Genomic DNA, 18,794 nt, shown 5'->3' on the forward strand with positions numbered 1-18,794 from the left:
TCTCAAATCGGGCCAAGATTCAAAAAAGCTCAAAAATCTAGTCCAATCTTCCATTTTATGTGTAACACTGGAAACTTGGAGTTAACTGAGCTGCTGAAGCTCCCTATTTGGTAAGAGGGTCAGATTCTGAACCCAGTTCTCCTGACTCCCAGTCAAGTGTCCTTTCTGGTACATTGTGTTTTTTCTTAATTTCTGGGTAATTAATAGCACTAGAGTGTATGCTTCCAAAATCATAGCTCTGCACATTTTTTTTCCTTAAGTAGGCTCCACACTCAGCACGGACCCTAATGTGGGGCTCAAACTCACCACCCTGAGATGGAGACCTGAGTGGGGATTAAGAACCACATACTAACTGACTGAGCCACAGGGCTCTGCACTTTTACTTAAGGCGAGGCCTTTTACCTGAGCCTGTGACTGCCCAGGGAACATACCCTACCTTCTGTTGCTACTTGTCACCACACTCTAGCACATCAGCACAATCATGGCTCAGCTGTCCCAGCATCACACCTGGGTGGAAGCAATGAAGCAAGGAGGAGCTGGCTGGCGGTAGTCATTACACTGCCAACTTCCATTCCCCATCACCCCTACCACCAGCTACAACTCTAGGTGTCCCTATAGCATCAAGTCTCAATCTTCAGTGTGCATCAAGTAAGATTAATATACCAGTGACAGGATGTTGGCCATTCAAATTCAGGAGGTCAGAGGCTAAAAATCAAAGTTTTAGTGAATTTTTCAGGAGACTGAAAATCTTTGCCTGAGCTCACTTTCTTGCCTAAGCCCCCCAAGTATGCATTGAAGAGATTCTTTCCTGTTGTGCTTTAGAGCCACACAGAAACTCTGGATTTTCATTCTGAACACTGGGTTCTCAGCGTCCTCAGCGGTAGCTGAAGAAGATCCAGTAGAAAGGGCCAATTGAGTAAGCACAGAGCTGGCTCTGCTTTGCCCACAGCTCTGCTATTGCTTAGAAGGAAAATAATTTTGGCAATAAGAGATTCTTGGAATTTATCCCAAAGAAACCATCAAAATGCTGATGGTTTTATATATAAAGATGTTCATTACAGTGTTAATTATACATTATACATTATACATTAAAGCAACAACACTAAAAACCCTAGAAGAAACGAAAACAAACTTCTAATAGAAAAGGATTATGTAAACTCTGATAAAGTCATTTGGTGCAGTATTATGTAACTGTTAACATGGTGCTTGTAAAACTGTCCATAATAATATAGGGGAGTGTTTATTTTTTAACTAAAATTTTAAGATGTAACAATTGCATATATAAAATGTTCTCCAGTAAATAAAAACACTTTGGAAAAAGTCTGGAAGGAATTGATAAACTCTGATGAGATTACTGACGATAGTTAGGCAGGCAATATCAAAGAGTGGATAAGCATACCAGCTTTGAAGCTAGACAGACCTGATCTGGAATCCAGCCTGACCACTTACGGGCCGTGTGACTTTGGGCTGATGTGACCTTTCTTAGCTTCTGCTTCCTTCCCTGTGAAGTGATGGTTAATACGAGATTCCTTCCAGGGGCACTTTAAGGAGTAAGTGAGATCATGTGCGTAAAGGACTTAGCATAAGGCCCAACATATGGTACATGCTCACAGAAGAGTGGCAACTATTATTATTATTATTATTATTATTATTATTATTATCCTTTATATAATGGCAATAATTTCATAATGAGAAAAATATTTTGAAAAACATATGAGCTGTTTTTTATTTTTTCCCTCCTTGACACATTGTACAAAGGGGAAGAGAAATAGGTAGCATCTGGTTGACTGAAGATCCTGGTTGATGAGGGTTTGTTGCACAGACCTCGCGGCTGTGAGGCCATGCCCTTCAGGACTGGGCCCCATTCGGGGGAACGGCCTCAGGAGCGGAGACTGAGAAGGGGGTGTCCAAGTCCATTGTGGTCTTATCACCACTGCATTCACGTTTAGCTACTGACTTCCCCAAATCAGTTCTTCAACTGCCCAGTAGGGTCATGGACACCGGTCCCGGAGGTTATACATGGTAGTTCTGGGGCAAGGCACTGAAGACGGGGTAAAGATCATTTGAAAAGTAGGAGGGACACTCATCCACGTGAAGGACATTCCTCTCCTGAGTTGTTCATGGCCAGGCTGAGGGTGGGCTGAGCAGCTATCGGGGTTGGGAGCAGAGAAGCCACAGTCTCTCTGCTTTCAGAGGCCACTTCTCATCCCAGCCCTGGCCCATGACGAGGGTACCAATGGTCAGCAAGACCACTTCATGAGGGCTCCCAATTGTCCCCTTTGATCTAGTCCTGACACATTTCGATTGCCTTTCTTTCAACAACTATGGTATAGAACGAATTCTCAATAGAATGGGACCTCTCATCTGGATGCTGATAAAGACAAACCTCAGAAGAACACACTTTTACCAACATCCTTTCACTTTTGGAAGGTGTCTGTGCTGGGGAGGGGGCAGTATAGTTTCTGGCACTGTGTGTAGCATCTTTTTTTTCTTTTTAAGGTTTTATCTGAGAAAGAGATATCGAAAGAGAGCACAAACAGGGGTTGAGGGGAGAGAGAGAAGCAGACCTCCCATGGAGCAGGGAGCCCGACGTGGCTCTCGATCCCAGGACCCTGGGATCATGACCTGAGCTGAAGGCAGACGCTTCACTGACTGAGCCACCCAGGCACCCCTGTGTGTGGTATCTTTGTTAAAATAGCTTATCTATTATTTTAAAGACCTAATGTTCATGTCTGGAGCTGTGACGAAGAAAGCGTGGCCTGTTCAACTCTGTGTGTTGTGAACTTGCCTCGTCCAAAGGTGGAACTCTCCTCCATGGAGCTCTCCTGAGAGACAGAAGGCCTCATCCTCATCTACAAATACCTCGGAGCAAGTCAATGCTCCACAAAGTATCCTCCAGGTGTAAGTGCCACCCAGCAAGTAATCTTCCTAATAACGAACATTAAACTGGCTAAGTCCTTTTTTTTCTCAACACTTTCCGAACGATTCCAGCCTGAACTGTGATCTCTATTATTTCCAGATCCATATAGTCCACGTTTCCTTGGAACTTGTCAATGTCCTATATGCTAATGACTGACACCGTTCCTTGGTTTTCACACTGAATTCAGAGATCTGTAGGTTACAGACTGTTAAGATCAGTGTGGTGACTTCTGGATACAGGCTACCACTTGCCTCGACTTACGGATGCTGCTTGACTTCCTCAGAGAACACCTTTCTAGCCTGTGCAGATCCCAGGATCTATTAAACATCCTAACAAACTAATAATCTCAACCGAAGACCTTGACCAGTTTATGAAGAACTTTCCTCTGGTTTGAAGAGGTGAATAAATGTTGAGAAAAATTTCCTTTGAGTTAGATACTTTCCCTTGAGAATTAAATCAACTGGCAATGAGCTAAACCTTCAAGATTGAGGTCAAGAAATACTTGACTCTAAGAAAGGAGATAAAATGATGATTTGAAACCTTCTGTAATTTAGCAGGGTTTTTATATTATTTCCACAAACATATGTGGAAGATGCAGAGGTGAGTCAGACATGATTCTTACCCCCTGTAGAAGCCTAGAGTCTAGGGAAGAGAAATGCAATAGAATCCATTAACTTTAATACCAAGCAGGGGGAAAAAAAAAAAAAAAGCAACTTTGGAAAAGTACTGAGGAGCACAGAAGGAGGACACAGAGTGAACAGTGTTCTAGATGATTCCTCAGAAGCTATAATTTCAACCTAGAAGCCTCCCCTTAAACACCCAGGAAAACAACGAGGCACTCCACTCCTTTACCCTCCACTGCAAAGTTGATGCATCCCTCCCTTTCCTTCGTATAGGCCCAAGGGGAAATTTCCAATTTAATAAGAGACAAGTTGATTTTTCCTACAAGAGGCTTCCCCTGGGTTCTAACCACAACGGGGCCTCTGGGAGAAGGACTCAGGGGCACCTGGCTCCCTCAGGGGAAGGTGACATCTTCTAGGAAGAACAAAGTTTTGCTTGCAGAGGCTGTTTTGTTTTGTTTTGTTGTGTTGTGTGTATGCGTGTGTGCATGTGCGTGTGTTTTAAATGTCTATGTTGACAGCTAAAAATGGCAGAGGAAACAACCTTTCTTTGAGCTTCAAAGTCTGGAGTGTTTTCCACCTCCTCACCTGAAATAACTTCCTTCTTTTTGTTGAATCCCTCAAGGTCCGGTTGAAGATCCACTTCCTCTCAGAGGCCTCTTTTACATCCTTTAACTCCAGGGGCGCCTACAGTTTGACCTCCTCTAGTTAGCCCTTAGTGGACTTCCTCGCGGTGTCCACCATGTGGCAAAGCTTTCCCATTTATAAACCTTGGCAGATATTATCTCCTCTGAACATCAAAATAAGTCCTGAATCTTAGCCCCATGCCCCTCTCACTTTGGGGTGGAAAAGTATGTTCCCCAGGGTCAGGGGACCAGGGTGAGGGTTGCTAACTTTGACAACATGCTAGATCTGTGATCCTGCAGAAACTATGTTATCAGGCCGCTCATGATAAGATGCAGAATTCTTTTTTATTTTAAAGATTTTATTTATTTGTTCATAAGAGCCACAGAGACAGGCAGACAGGTAGGCAGAGGGAGAAGCAAGTTCCCAATGGGGAGCCCAATGCGGGACTCCATCCCAGGACCCCGGGATCACACCCTGGGCCAGAGGCAGACGCTCAACCACTGAGCCACCCAAGCATCCCAAGATGCAGAATTCTTAAGAAAATCACAATAAGATTTGTAGTGGCCCACTACTCTACATCTTATCTTGGCCAAGTTGATTTTTAAACATCTTGACGGCAGAGACCAACATCCCAACAATGCCTGGAGTTCTGCCGTAAACAGAGCCGGTGCTCAATGAATGAATGTAAGCACCCAGAAGCATTAGAGGGTACCAGTCTTTTTCTGCCCAAATCCCATCTGTTCTTCAGTCCTCCATGATGGCAACTGGAGAGCCAAAAAGGCCGTTCAGAAAAGAGATTCTAAGGGAGAGAATTTCTAGGCAATTTCCAAAGGGAGCATAAAGCCCAGATGATGGAATCGAGGCCCTCGCCAGCCAGCAATGAGAAGATTTCCTGAGCAGGCAGCGGAGCCCGTGCCTGTGCCAAGAGCCTGGCTGCTCTGCCTCCTTCGAAAACCCATTACCAAATCATGGCAAGTGAAATTTAATTTTAAAAAGGGAAATGATTTATGTGCTACAGGAATAAAGAAGTGACAGAAGCAGGAAAGCTTGCATACATTTCATTTTTTGAAATTAGACCTATAATTTTTTCATTAAGGGAGGATGCCAAGTTGGGAAAGCCAACGCGTTCTAAGCAGAAAATTAGAGAGAGGTGTACAATCTAAGTCCTGTCAGCGTCGCAACCCCATGCCTCAGAAAGAGCCCATGAGAACACGGGGCAGTTTACGCTCTGCTCCTTTCAACTTGCAGCTCTTACAGGGCTCTATATTTTTATCTGCTTCTGTTTCTGTGATGAGATGGGAAGCATCAGTCTGGCTGGTGTGTGGAAGAGACCACAGGGCAGCAAAGGCTCAATCAGGGAGCCTGGTGTAATACAGACAAGCCAGGACGGTGCCTGGCTATCAAAGTTTCCTGATCCCATCCAATGGTTTTCAGATTTTGCATCATTATGATCTTTCCCTTCCCCACATCGATCTCTCAAAATCCTACAGAACCCACTGAGCCTTCATTATCTAGAGAGCTGGTGATCAGTTATCTGTTTCTAGGTAGCCAGATCTCAGGAAGCTGGAAAGATCTTTCTGAGCCTGGTCCAAGCTGAAAGGCAATCTAGTGTAACTGGTAAGAGCCTGGATACTGAGCCAGACCGTCTAGGTTCAAACCCTGGTTTTGCCACTTGATAGCCATGGAACTTTGCTGTGCTTAAGTGTCCTTATCTGCAAAATGGCGAAGAGCAATGATATTGACACATGGTATGCATGTATCCATTCACTCTTTTAACTGATATTTATTACACACCTTCTATGTGCCCAGTCTTGTTCTGGTCCCTGGATACACGGTTGTGAACATGCTTTCAAAGAGCTTGCATTATAGCACAGGTGGGGATGGGGGAGACAGACTATAAACATATAAAGAAACAAATAAGAGAGTTAATTTCAGATAGTGATAAGTTACAGGAAGATAATTATATGTTGGGTGATGGGGTGGAGCCAGACTTGCAAAAAGGGGAAAGTCAGAGAAGACTTCTCTGGGGAGCAGACATTTGAGCTGAGGCTGGAATGATGAAAAGGAGCCAGACCCAAGATATCTGGGGAAACACATTCCATGCAGAAGGACAAACAAACAAGTATTTCTGGAATGAGCCGATGTTGAATGATTTTTAGTAGTAAATGATACCTCATTTCCCCAAGAGTCTATAGAGGTATGAAATAATTCTGTAAATGTTTTTTGATGAACTACTATGGACTCGATACATGGTTATGGCTGTGTTGGGTGGTGGTGCAAGAGGTACAAGGAGACTTAGTTAATGAGAAGTACTTAAGTAGTACATGCCATGTACCATCTAAGTGCTTGAATCCCCACAGCTCTATGAGGTATGGTCTAGATCCATGACATACGGTCCATGGCTATCCCATACTTTCCCAAGCCTCTCCCCAAAGTCCTCATTATAAGGTTACTAGGAGCATAAATTCTTCTGTCTTGTTCACAACTGTGTGCACAGGGACCAGAACAATACTGGGCACACAGTAGGTGTGAACAGATAATAGATATTGGTGAAATGCATAAATGGACAAGAATGTACTGTGTGTCAGGCACTGTGGTGGGCTCTCGGCACCCCCAGACAGCTTCTCCAGCAGTCCAATGAACTTTAATCAGTCCCTTGACAGGATACAATGAAGGTGATTGGAGGGTATCTTTGATATCAAGAGGATTTTAAAAATCAAGTGAATGCATACTTATTCTGAACCTCATTCTCCCATCCCTTTCCCTAACTAGCACTTTTGCCTGTGATTTTCAATGACCTGGTTCTTTCCTATAGTGTGTGTGTGTGTGTGAACTGATAAAAATATCTGTTTCACCCTAGAGAGGAATATGTTGATCTTGCTAATGTAATGGGATATAACTTTCTTGCTTTTCTAAATGAAATGCTAGGTGAAATATTAGCCAATATAGACACAAATCCTTTCTTCTGGAGTGAACAAGAGTTTATTGTACCCATGGGTCCAAATAGTTTTTAATAACCCATTGAGTCCCCTAAGCTACAAAAAGGAGTCCAGAGTTATTTTAAAGTATCCTTCCAAGTTCCAAAAATAGAAAAGAAATTCACGAATCAGACCCATTCCATATATCATGACTCTGAAAATTAGTTTACAGTAACAACATAAAAATTCTGTTCATTAACCCTTAAGAGAGATGGTACCCTAGCTTCCAACACCTCTGCCCAAGGTCTGCTCCCCAGCCCTCTTTGTGTCCCAGTGTCCTGGAAGCCAACACCATATGTGAATCATTACATGTACTATTGAGCACATCCAATATACCACAACCAGCAGGCTTATTTGGGTTCAGTTGACCCCACTGTGTGATGAACTTCAACCTTCCACTGTCCTTCCTTGGGCAGCACATGCAACAAAGAGAAGGTACCAAGCATGGTCTTGGTTAGACCATTCTTTAATGATAAACAGAACCTCTAGAGAATTTCCAGGACGAAGCAGTCCCCCAAGAGTGATCTCTGGAGGGTAAGGACTTCTGCATAAATTGCAGTATAGAAGAAGCCTGACTCCTTTCCCACTCAGCTTCAGTTAAAGAGAAACATCTGCCTTGCTATCATCTGGGCGATCGGTGGGCACCGCAGGCGGGCAGGCAGCACAAGGCTGAATGTGGACAGGGGCCAGGAACAAGGCCATTTGATCATCAAAATCCACTGTGACCATGAAACCTACTTTGGCAAGGAAAAAAATGTTTACTCACTTACAAATTCCCATGATCCTTAACAAAACAACTGCCTTTCCTTTCATTTCCAGCAAAACATGTGATGTTTAGAGGGGAAGAGGCAGAGTCCAGCTCGTCCTCTGTGCTTCAAAATAATGTTACACATCCTGAATTTTCCTTCATAAAAAGTCAAGGTTTCATCCCCTCTTTTGTTTTCTTCCCTCCCTTGGCTTTTTCTTCTTTTGTCTAAAATGTCATTATTTCACCCAACAGGAAAACAGAAAGGGAAAGTTCAGGGCAGAGTCAGAAAAGCTTCTTTAAAACATATTGTAAAAAGTAGAAAACTTTTCTTTTCCATGAAGGCTCTAGGAAGAGTCCCAGAGCCTTAGAGAAGTGGATCCTTTATTATTTACAGAGCGAGATCGGTTTGGATGACTGTAAGCTGTCCAAGACCTAAGATTCTCCTGGAAATAATAGAGAATCTTCACTGATCATGAGGACTGTTTTTTTTTTTTTTTTTTTTTTTTTTTAATCAAGTGAATACAGACTTAGTCTGAGCCTGGTGATGAGCTATTACCACCCAGTGTGAAAGGTAGGATGAGGGAGGCGCCTCACCTCATTTGCCTGGAGGAAGAGCAAATCAGACAGGTGAGCCTGGATTAATACCTAGTGGATCTGTAAGCCTAGCACTTTCCCCCTAACCTGTGCTATCCTCCCTGCGCTTCAGCAAAAGACATGTTTTAATACCGATGTTGCTATCTTCTCCCTAAGGGTCAGGGTTCATGGTTTCCTAACATGGACCAAACGTCAAGACGGCAGCCCATCTCATCTCTGCTCTTTTCAGGAGAATACCACATCCTTCCTTTAACCCCATCCCATTCCTCGGTCAAGGAACACCCCCCCCCCGCCCCCAACACACACACACACACACACACACACACACACTCTCTCTCTCTCTCTCTCTCTCTGACTCCGAAGAACTTAGAAGCATGACTTATGTCTCTTTGCAGTTCAAAATTCAGACTAAAATAAACTATCTTTTATTATTTTTTAATCAACTATATCTTAATCCAGTTAGTTCAACCCACATTTAAGCAGTAATTTCATCTCACTTATATATATTGGGCCCACCTTACATCTCTCTGACAAAAGCAAGTACCTTAAAGTTATCCATTTATCGACTGTACTGTGCACGCCTCTGTTTGGATTTAGCTGTCAACACTTCGCACACGCGACATCAATCCGTGTGGTGTTAAGGGAAACATTGTGCATTACAAACTGGTGGACATTTAATTGTTCTAACAGGAAAAATAGACCGACTGTTTGCACATGTCTGTTTTCTCTACAGCACAGACAATAACAACAATATAAACGATGGTATGTGTTTTACAAAAGAGGAATCAAATTATAAAAAGGTAAAAGCAAGGTGGGGATAGCCGAAGAATGCCTCACGTTAGGAGGTTCTAACGGGACAGTGGGGGCAGGAATTACATGCAGGGTAAAGATTTTTATAAAAAATTGTCATTCATAATGTCACTTTCCCCTCATTATTATTATAATCTCATTTCCTAATTGCACGTGCAATACAACCAGTCTTCACAATGCTTTCATGGGGAGTCCGTTGCTTTAGTTTTAAAAATAGTCAATTCTCTTGTGCTGTGAAAAGATCACACTGCCTTTAAGAGCACTCTTACTGACAAGATAGAAGGATTCAGGCAGGATGTCAAGGCTGAAGCTTTTCAATCACCTGCCATTAATATGATTCAATTTATGCTTATGTCATAGGTTTAGACACTGCACAGCGCTGTAAGCAGGGAAGGGACTTGAATAAAACACACGGAAGAAAGCAGATGGTACGCTATCAAAACCCTTCAAGCCTAAAATAACCTTTCCCAAGTAAGGAGGATAGTTAATTAAAACCAGGATATATTTACTCTATTCTGAATATCTCAATGTAAATAAAAATCAAAATGACACCACTGTAATGTGGGACTAAATGATGAAATTTCATCGATTCTATTTTTCTTTAATAGTTTCTAATCAAACTTTTCATTAAACAGCTTCATAAAATTCCTCGGAGAATTTATTTATAGGGATTCATTGTAGATTTAAAAGCCTCACTTTTATTGTTCAATTAAACTTGTTATTCCGTGGACAACATTTAAACAATGGAGGGAAGGGGGAGGTGTCTGAGCAGTTGGGAAAGGTGGTCACGCAGAGAAAATGTGGATCGTTCCTGCCCAAGAAAGCCTAGTTCCACTTCCAGAGCCACTGCCTAGATTTGCCCCAGCCTTGGTCCATGGACTCACACTCACGTCCTCCTGGCAGAGAGGGCACCAGACCATTCATGAAGGGCAAACAAACCTAGCAGAGGCCAACAGTTGACCCACAGTGAAGGCAGCCATTCTTGACATGGAGAGTCAGGACATGAATTCTAAGTGATTTAGGTTGTTTCCGAAAACTTTTCTATTAGCCTTTCTCCCTGTTTTTGAAAACCAGACCGAGTCCTGCCTTGTTCATGGAGCTTTCCCTGACGCCTCTCATGATCACCCTCCCAAGCCCCCCACCCCACCAGCCCACTGCTAAATTCCTCCTGTGCTTGCTTTCTGCAACACTCACCAAATACTTAATCATTGACTTTCTTGTAACATTAGTTAACCTTTCAGGTGCGTTAATCCTGTCTTCCCCAATTAGAATTTTAAATCCTCCAAACAAGCAAGAACTGTGTTTTATTTATCTTTTGAACACCCTCTCTCACCCCCACTCCATAATCCCATTTAATAGAAGAAAGCAAAAAATATATTGGTTAATAAAATAAACATTATTTAATCATAGGAAAGCAGACACTGTCCTTTTTGAGAAGGGCCTTGCAGGTATTTTATGGCAATTTATGAATTTCATGTGTCAAAGGTGTAGCTGCTAAATGCTATAAACTCTTTGCCATCAGCTCCACCATTCATCCACCTGGTGATATGGCTAATAAAATTTGATTTTTACAGCCTAGGCATACTGTTACCTAAATTACATTTGACCAATTACTGAAGTCACCAAACGTGTGGTACAGAATATATACTGTGTAGAAAATTCGTCTGTGGGCCCCCTGGCACTCGCGGTAATCTGACAGAAGTGTTTTGGTCATCTGGCAGTGTTTAATATTAGGAACATTTGTTTAATGCTAGTCACTAATTAAATTTATGTTCTTCTACCAACTGTTAGTTGGTTAGAGAAACCCAACCCCACGTTTTAACAAACGCCTCAACCCATGTTGATTTCAAATACAACCAGTTGGAAGTTTAAAAGGGTGTTCTCTGGAAATTTAGATGTAGGGACCAAAAGTGGAAGGCGGGGGTGGGGTGCTGGCAAAAGTGTTCAAATCAGGTCAAAAATAAGCTTTTTTGGTGGGGGGGGGAAGAGGGGTTCACTTACTAAAATGAAATACTACACGAAATACAAACTATCTGAAGTACAAATTCAATGAAAAGAAAAAATCTAATATTCTAATTATTAAACTGGCCATCTAGCAGTTCTTTAAAGGTAGCTTTATTCCAAAAGAAAGTTTCCATTTTAAGAGGCTGGAGAAGAAAAAACAGCATTAAAATTAGCTTTACCAGAAGAAAAGTTCAGGAAAACATTCAAAAGTTAGACGCTGGTGTTTGTGAGAACATTTAAAACTAATTTAGTAACTCTTAACAACCATTGTGATCACTGTTAAATTGGAACTTCTTTCTATTACCAATTCCAGACGCAATAGCTTTGAAGCCCAATGACTAATAACTCTTAAATTAGCCAAAAAGGTTAAAACATTTTTCACTATGTTATGCTGTGATACTCTAACTTTGACTACTCTTAAATGAGGGAAAGCATTCCTTCAGTTTTATTTTGTGTCAGGAATTTACAGACCTCTTGAGTGGCAAGCAGGACAGAGGGTTTGGGAGTAGGGGGTATGGAAAAAAAAAAAAACAACTCAAAACAGAAGTATTAGAAAGGGAAGATTTGTAAATGCTGATCTGAAAAGAGGGTTTTTTTTTTTTTTAATGTGCTGGATACTTCACCTACTTGAATAAAATGATTATTTGAATATTAAAAATATGACAATAAATTCTTCTTGGAAGAAGGGATACATAACTTGTATAAACCTTGCTGTTCTCTTATAGACCGGTGGTCATCTGGTAAGACAGAGTTGTGAAAGGCATCCAAAAAAAAGTCTGTAAGGAAAAAAATGCCATGTCCAATGAACCAAGGTCTCCTTCCTCTTTCCTCCCTTCTCTTTTGGAACATCCCTCACCCTCACCCCTACTTACAATATCCCCCTGCAGCAGCAGGTAAAGGGCTGCTGGGGTCACGAATAATGAGAGTAGAGAGGTCACAGTGGATTTCCCAAACCATGCTGAGGCCTGTAACAGTTAAGCAAAAACTCTGAATCCGAATAATCCACAAACTGGGGATCCTTGGGAAAACCTTAGACGACAGAATCAAGGAATGTTTCAACTCAAAGCGACCCTATGAGTGCTCTCTCTGGGCCATGGGTCTCAGCCTCTTTGCCTCTGTAAGTACAGGAATTTCCAAGGAACATGTGTAGCTTGATAAAGCACCCCCAGGGTATTCTGATATCCCTGCCTAGCCAGTTGAGAATCACTGATATGATCCAATCTCTTCAACAAACAGATGAGAAAATGAAGATGTGAGAGATGTGATCCTGGCTTGCCTCCAGTCATTCACTGCATCATGCAAAGGCTCCCAAACCTATGATATATCTTCTCCTTTGCTTCTATCTATAGAGACACATGACTGATTGGCTAGAAGAGATGCAGATAAAATTATGTGTGCATATCCATCTTTGGGGGGCATAGTATATAAAGAGAGAGAGATCTGAATTTAGATATATATACACACACATATATAAATATCTATACATATTTTTATACACTGTGCCCAGCAAAGATGGATATATATGTGTAACCATACATACATATGAAAAAATGAAGGGGCACAGGGATCTATCTCTCATCAATCTATCCATTCGCCCTATAGCACTGAAGTGGTGACAACTGGTGCATTTTTACAGTTCCTTATCACACTGAAAAGGGAGTGATTAGTTAAAAAAAAAAAATCAGTATCTGAATAGCCAAAGCCTTTTAAGAAAGAGCGAACATGAAAGCTTCCTGTCCTGAAGTCCAATTTCAAGGTCGACCAAGCAACTTCAGACCCTCTATCAAACAACAAATTCTAAATAATTACCCTTTACCCTGGCGACCAGAGGCTGCCAAGGAGGTGATGGCACTTTCTGCCACAGTCATCTGGGGGGCACACAGAGCTTGGGGGGGGGCTAAGCCCTGTCCCCCATCACCACTCCTGGTGGGCACCGAAAACCAGCAAACATACATGCACAAAATAAAGGAGAGAACAAAATAAAAAGACTCACCAAACTCATCACATATACTCTCATTTTCAATGAGAGTTGGGTGGTCAAAGGTATCCCGACAGTACAGGATCTGCGGGTTCTTGCTGACCACCGCAATGCCCCCCAGGGCCAACGCAAACTGGTCCGTCAGAATGGAAGGCGGCTTATCCTGGATGCGCTTCAGCATGGACCGGTACCGGCAATACTGAGGGTAGCTGAGGACGATCACGTTCGTCTCTTCCTCGTCCTCCCCTAGGCAAACAAGAGAACACGTCCGTTAGCCTCTTCCCCCCAACACCGGGCAGCCGTGGCCATGCCACAATCCCAACGATCGCTCTGCTTTCGAATGAAAACCGTGTCTGCAAACAAGACTCCCCCCCACCTCATCTCCAACACAGGCTGCGTGGTGGCCGACCCCGGCGGCCCCACCTCCCCAGCCCAGTCCCACTCGCAGGCCTTGGGGTACCGCGGAGGAAAGTCCAGGTGGACAGATGAGGCGTGGTTTGGGCCACCTGCAAGCAGCAGAAAGAGCCTCATTTATATTATAAGCATTCAAGGCCTCATCAGCAGAAAAAAATTACAATTTGGTTGAGCTTCTTTATACATTTTTCTGGAGTCTGCTTTTTTTTTTTCTTTTTTTGAGATTATATAATCTTTCAGGGCTAGAAGTCTCTGGAAAGGTCATCTGGCCCCAGAGAGACGCCTGTAAGTTCAAACAGCATCGTCATCTCATCGGGTGGTGGTTGGTGCTGTTCAGCAAATATTTCTGGTGCTCTTTACGGTCTTGTGGAAAGACCATGCTTCCTGGCCCACTCAAGTCAAGGGGCCATGTGACTGGTTTTGATCAAAAAAATATGACAGAAGTGACTTGAAGGGCCAGTGCTTGACTACAACACGCTCCCTTGCCCCTTAGCGGCTGCACCGTCAGTCAGGGTCTTGGGGCAAGAGCGACATGGAGCAGAGTCCCTCGTTGGTCCTAAATGGATATATAACACAAGCACAAAAGCAGCCTTTGTTGTTTTAAGTGAGGCTGCAATTTGGGGGGTTATTTGTTTTTGCAGCATGACCTATCCCAACTTGATTGATACATCCACTTGCCTTGTCCCCCCTTTCCTTTGCCCCTTAGCTTCCAATGTGCCTTGAATCCATCTGGTAACTTGGCACAACTCAGAGAACCATGCTGAGAAGACTCCCCAAGCATCCTGTGACAGCTCCATCAGAACCAACTTAGCTCAGAACATTTCAGCAACTTCCATGAAGCTCCTTTTAACAATGATCTTAATGCTTATCTACACCTCACTATATTAAGTGCTTATTTATAAAAACCAGATTCTGCATGGAGGACTCCTTCCTTCACCTGAAGCTTGAGAAATGGCAAAAGCACCCCTCTGGTAGCCTGCCACCTGCATAACGTCAAGCTGAATTTAGGCTCCATGACCTGGTCTGCCATCACTCTCTATAACCACACCATCAGCGCGTTTGTAAGCAATTCCCAGATATGTCACTGGCTTATCCAAAGGGAAAACACTCAATATTTTGAGCCCTTACCATGCTGCCAGGAATTGCACAAGACAGTTGTTAAGGATACCAACATTATCGTGGCCATCTGGTAACCAGTGGGAGACAAATGAGTAAGGACAGAACAAATGATGGAATATAACCAGTACCAGTGGAAGGTGTGCATGTGACCTTTTCAGATAGGAGGCCAATACCCAGATGTATTTCTAATTATGTTCACTGAGTTCCTTGGGCTGGAGGCTTCTTCGAGAATGGAGATGTTTAGCTGCTTTCAAGATGACATCTTTTAACAGTTTGCATTTCTTAGACTCCTGCCTGGTTTGTGGGTAGCCACTTTGTCAGCTGGCATATTTAATTACAAGGAAATATGTTTACATTGAAGGCAAGTCCCCAAATGAAGTTCAGTTTTTAAATGCTGATATACATCCCAAGACATTACAATTTGAGATTTTTACCGCAGACCAAGATGCCGGTTCACACTTTGGGTTCGAATCTGTGCTTTCTATAGAGTTAAAGCACATAAAGTTATACTGGAAATAATCCCTGAACACCATCAGGATTCCAGGGTACCTAAGTCCTATTTGAATAAGCAGCCCCCAAATGCATCAATTGTATCGTCATACTCTCCTTGTCCAAGACACCGTGGACAAGGGACAGGGGGGTAACCATGAACCCCCAGGACTTCCGTCAGCATGCCCCACATCTACTACCACCTCCTGTAAATAGTAAATACTGTGCGAATCTAGACACTACTCTAAAATTCTATCCTGGTTGTGCCGTCGGCTTTCTGTACTGGGATTGTACTAGTTTCTCAGTGTTCTTAAGATGAAACGGAGCAAGTTGTGCTTTTCAGGATGAATGATGGCAGAAGAATGGAACAGTTACCTTTACAGCAGAAGATGTCACCTGGATGCTAGGGGGCATTTGCCTTCCTTCTTGTCCCCTTATTCTCCTTCTGTTTTTCTCTGCCCATTTTTCCTGATAATGCCATCTCTAACCTCTTCCTAATTCTCTGTTCTGGATGCGGTCAGCTCCCTGGCTATCTTTAGTGCTTAGAAATGACCTGGGTTTGTTGGTTGGTTGATTTTTGTGTTTGTTTCCTCAATCTAGCTTGAAACATTTATCCTTCTTTCTTCATGCAGTTCCCAAAGCACAAGCCAAGCCATGAATCCTCTTTCTGTTGGAGGAAAAACCTGCCAGCTCCTTTGGGTCCAAGTCCTGGAAATGTGTCCTGTGATGTCCATTCGTTCTGGAGATAGTAGGTCTGAGCATGCTCTAGGGACTGCCCCCATCAGAATCATTTGGGGTGACTGTAAAAAGGCAGACTCTAGGGGCCTGTCCAGAACCACTAACTCAGAATATCTAAAGTTGGGGCCCAGGAATCTACATTTTTAACAAGCTTCCAGGGAACTTATGCACATTAAACTTTGAAACCACTATCTCTGAGTTTGGGTTTAGCTCTTTGTATAGACCTATAGTAATTTATTTAGTTTGGGTTTTGATCTCTCTCTCCCTCTCTCTCTCTGAATGTGTGTGTACACACACACACACACACACACACACACACACACACACACACCTTTCTCCACTTTTGATGTGCTATGTCCTGATAACACCTTGTAAGTTGAAAATATCCTAAGTTGAAACTGCACTTAACATACCTAACCTACCAAACACGATAGTTTTGCCTAGCCTACCTTAGCTGTGCTCAGAACACTTACACTGAGCAAAATCATCTAAAACAAAGCCTATTTTATAATGACTATTTGACTATCTCATGTAATTTATTGACTACTGTAGTGAAAGTGAAAAACAGGGTGGTTGCATAGGTACAGAACGGCTGGGTGTTGGATGGTCACTGTCGTGACCGCATGGCTGTCTGGGAGCTGCGGTTCGTGGCTAACACCCAGCACCACAACGGTATTGCTCCATGTATGGTTAGCCTGGGAAAAGATCCAAATTCAAAATTCAAAGTACAGCTTCTATTGAATGCCTATCGCTTTTACACTAGCATAAAGTCAAAAGATTGTTGTTGAAACATCACAAATTGGGGCTCCAAAGTGTACATGTACTTATAACATGTTTCCAGTTATCTGCTTCTATCCACACCCCCGCTGTGCCCAGAACAGAATATAGGACCAAATTCCCTTCTCCTTGCCACTCTCCCAGGATGGTCGCGGGAAGCACAGAAGATGGCAAATGAAAAAAGACCTCTCAACTAAAAATAAGAGGGACAGAGGGATGGTTTCTTTAGAAATACTACTATGACTTCTGGTACTGATGGTAAAACACAAAAATTTACAAAGGTCTGCCACGAAACACATCTCTTTTCTTCCTCACAACAACCCTACTGGTAGGATTAGTGCTCGTTAATATCCCCCAACCCAGAGGTAGGATAACAGGTTCAGATACCCAAGTGACTAGCCCGGGATCTCCAGGAAGCAGAAAGTGATGGAGGTGAGATTGTCACCCAGTCTTTTAATTCCAAGTTCAAGGGATTTTCCTTATGACAAAATGTCACACCTACTAATAATAGCAAAATTACAATGCTCATTAAGCTAATACTTTGATTTCTTTTCCTATGTGGGTGTGCTTGAAAGATAATCTTTGTTTATTTGACATCTTATTATTAGAGATTTAATTAATGTACAGTATTAGGGATGAGGATGATAGCCTTTGGTCACATAAAGTATGAAACTTCTGTTGTATCAAGGACTGTACAATTCAACCAGGTATAGGCCAGAATTCTACTCCAGTTAAATAAATCAGCTTGTTGTGACTTCAGGAAACAGTAATTCACACCATCATGATGTAACAGTACTGACACACCTTTCACATACAGCGGCCCCCCCATGCCAGAGGTTTCACTTTCTGCAGTTTGTGGTCAACGGTGGTCAATGGAAGCAGATGACCCTCCCTCTGATGTATCATCAGAAGGTCAAGTAGTAGCCTAACACTACATCACAGTGCCTATGTTGTTCACCTCCCTTCCTCTTATCACAAGGGCATTTTATCACCTCACATCACCACAGGGAGAATGGTGAGTACAATAAGGCATTCTAAGAGAAAGAGAGAGAGAGAGAGAGAGAGAGAGAGAGAGAGAGAGAGAGACTACTTTATCGTTTGATTTTACTATTAGGTATTGTTAATCTCTTACTATGCCTAACTAGTAAATTGAACTTTCTCATGGGTATGTATGTATAGGAAAAAGCCCTATAGAGATACGGTTTGGTGTTATATGCAGTTTCAGGCACCCACTGGGAGCCATGGATAAGGGGGGGTACTAGGTATATCAACTTTTTGCTTTCTACTCACATAATAGGAAATAAAGCCAACTTTAGGTTGTGCAAGTCCAGAACCCCTGAGCCTCATGAACCTCTTCCATACTAAGATGCTAGAGGCCCAGTTGGAACCTGACCTAATGTGGCAATGTTTAATAATACCAACACAAAAATTATGATAATTTTGTTCCTTATGAAAAGAACCCTCCATTTGGCATTGTTTGGACAGAGGCAAATTTCCAACCTTACAATTAGACATCCCCATAGGAATCGCCTTTAATATTTACCGAAAAAAAAAAAAAAAAAGAAAGAATGAAACCCCAACAAAACCGAACAAAGCCCACGAGACCCTCAGGACTCCTAAGAAAATTAACAAGTGTTCTAGGTGAGAGCACAGAGAAGATCCAGAGTAAAGGTGAGACCTGGAAGAACCAACAATTCATGTAGGGTAAAGTTTCTCTGATTGAAGATACCTCAGTGAAACTTTACCCTGGATGAATTTCGGTAGACATGCTTAGTTAACCAGAGAATTTTTTTTTTTTCTCGAGACAAAGCATGGTCACCTTCACAAGAAAGGTATGTATAACAGAGAATAAAATTTTGAGTTTGGAAGAGCTTTCCAGATCTAAAATTCTATGATCCCGTAACTTTCCCCTAAGCCTTTGCATTAAATTAACTTCTTCCTCATACAGCTACAAAACTATTAAATTGTTCAACAGCTG

General features: G+C 42.5%; 1 protein-coding gene across 2 annotated transcripts in view; it reads right to left on the bottom strand.

The window, feature by feature from the left end:
* ARID5B (AT-rich interaction domain 5B) overlaps positions 1–18,794 on the bottom strand; it is a 178,613-nt gene that overhangs the window by 77,766 nt on the left and 82,053 nt on the right. For both annotated transcript variants that reach the window (XM_055308720.1, XM_055308719.1), the window contains exon 4: positions 13,295–13,525. In XM_055308720.1, the coding sequence (XP_055164695.1) occupies positions 13,295–13,525 (231 nt within the window). The remainder of the gene's footprint in view (positions 1–13,294; positions 13,526–18,794) is intronic.

The sequence above is a fragment of the Nyctereutes procyonoides genome, unplaced genomic scaffold (genome assembly GCF_905146905.1).
Source record: "Nyctereutes procyonoides isolate TBG_1078 unplaced genomic scaffold, NYPRO_anot_genome, whole genome shotgun sequence".
NCBI classification, from domain to species: domain Eukaryota; kingdom Metazoa; phylum Chordata; class Mammalia; order Carnivora; family Canidae; genus Nyctereutes; species Nyctereutes procyonoides.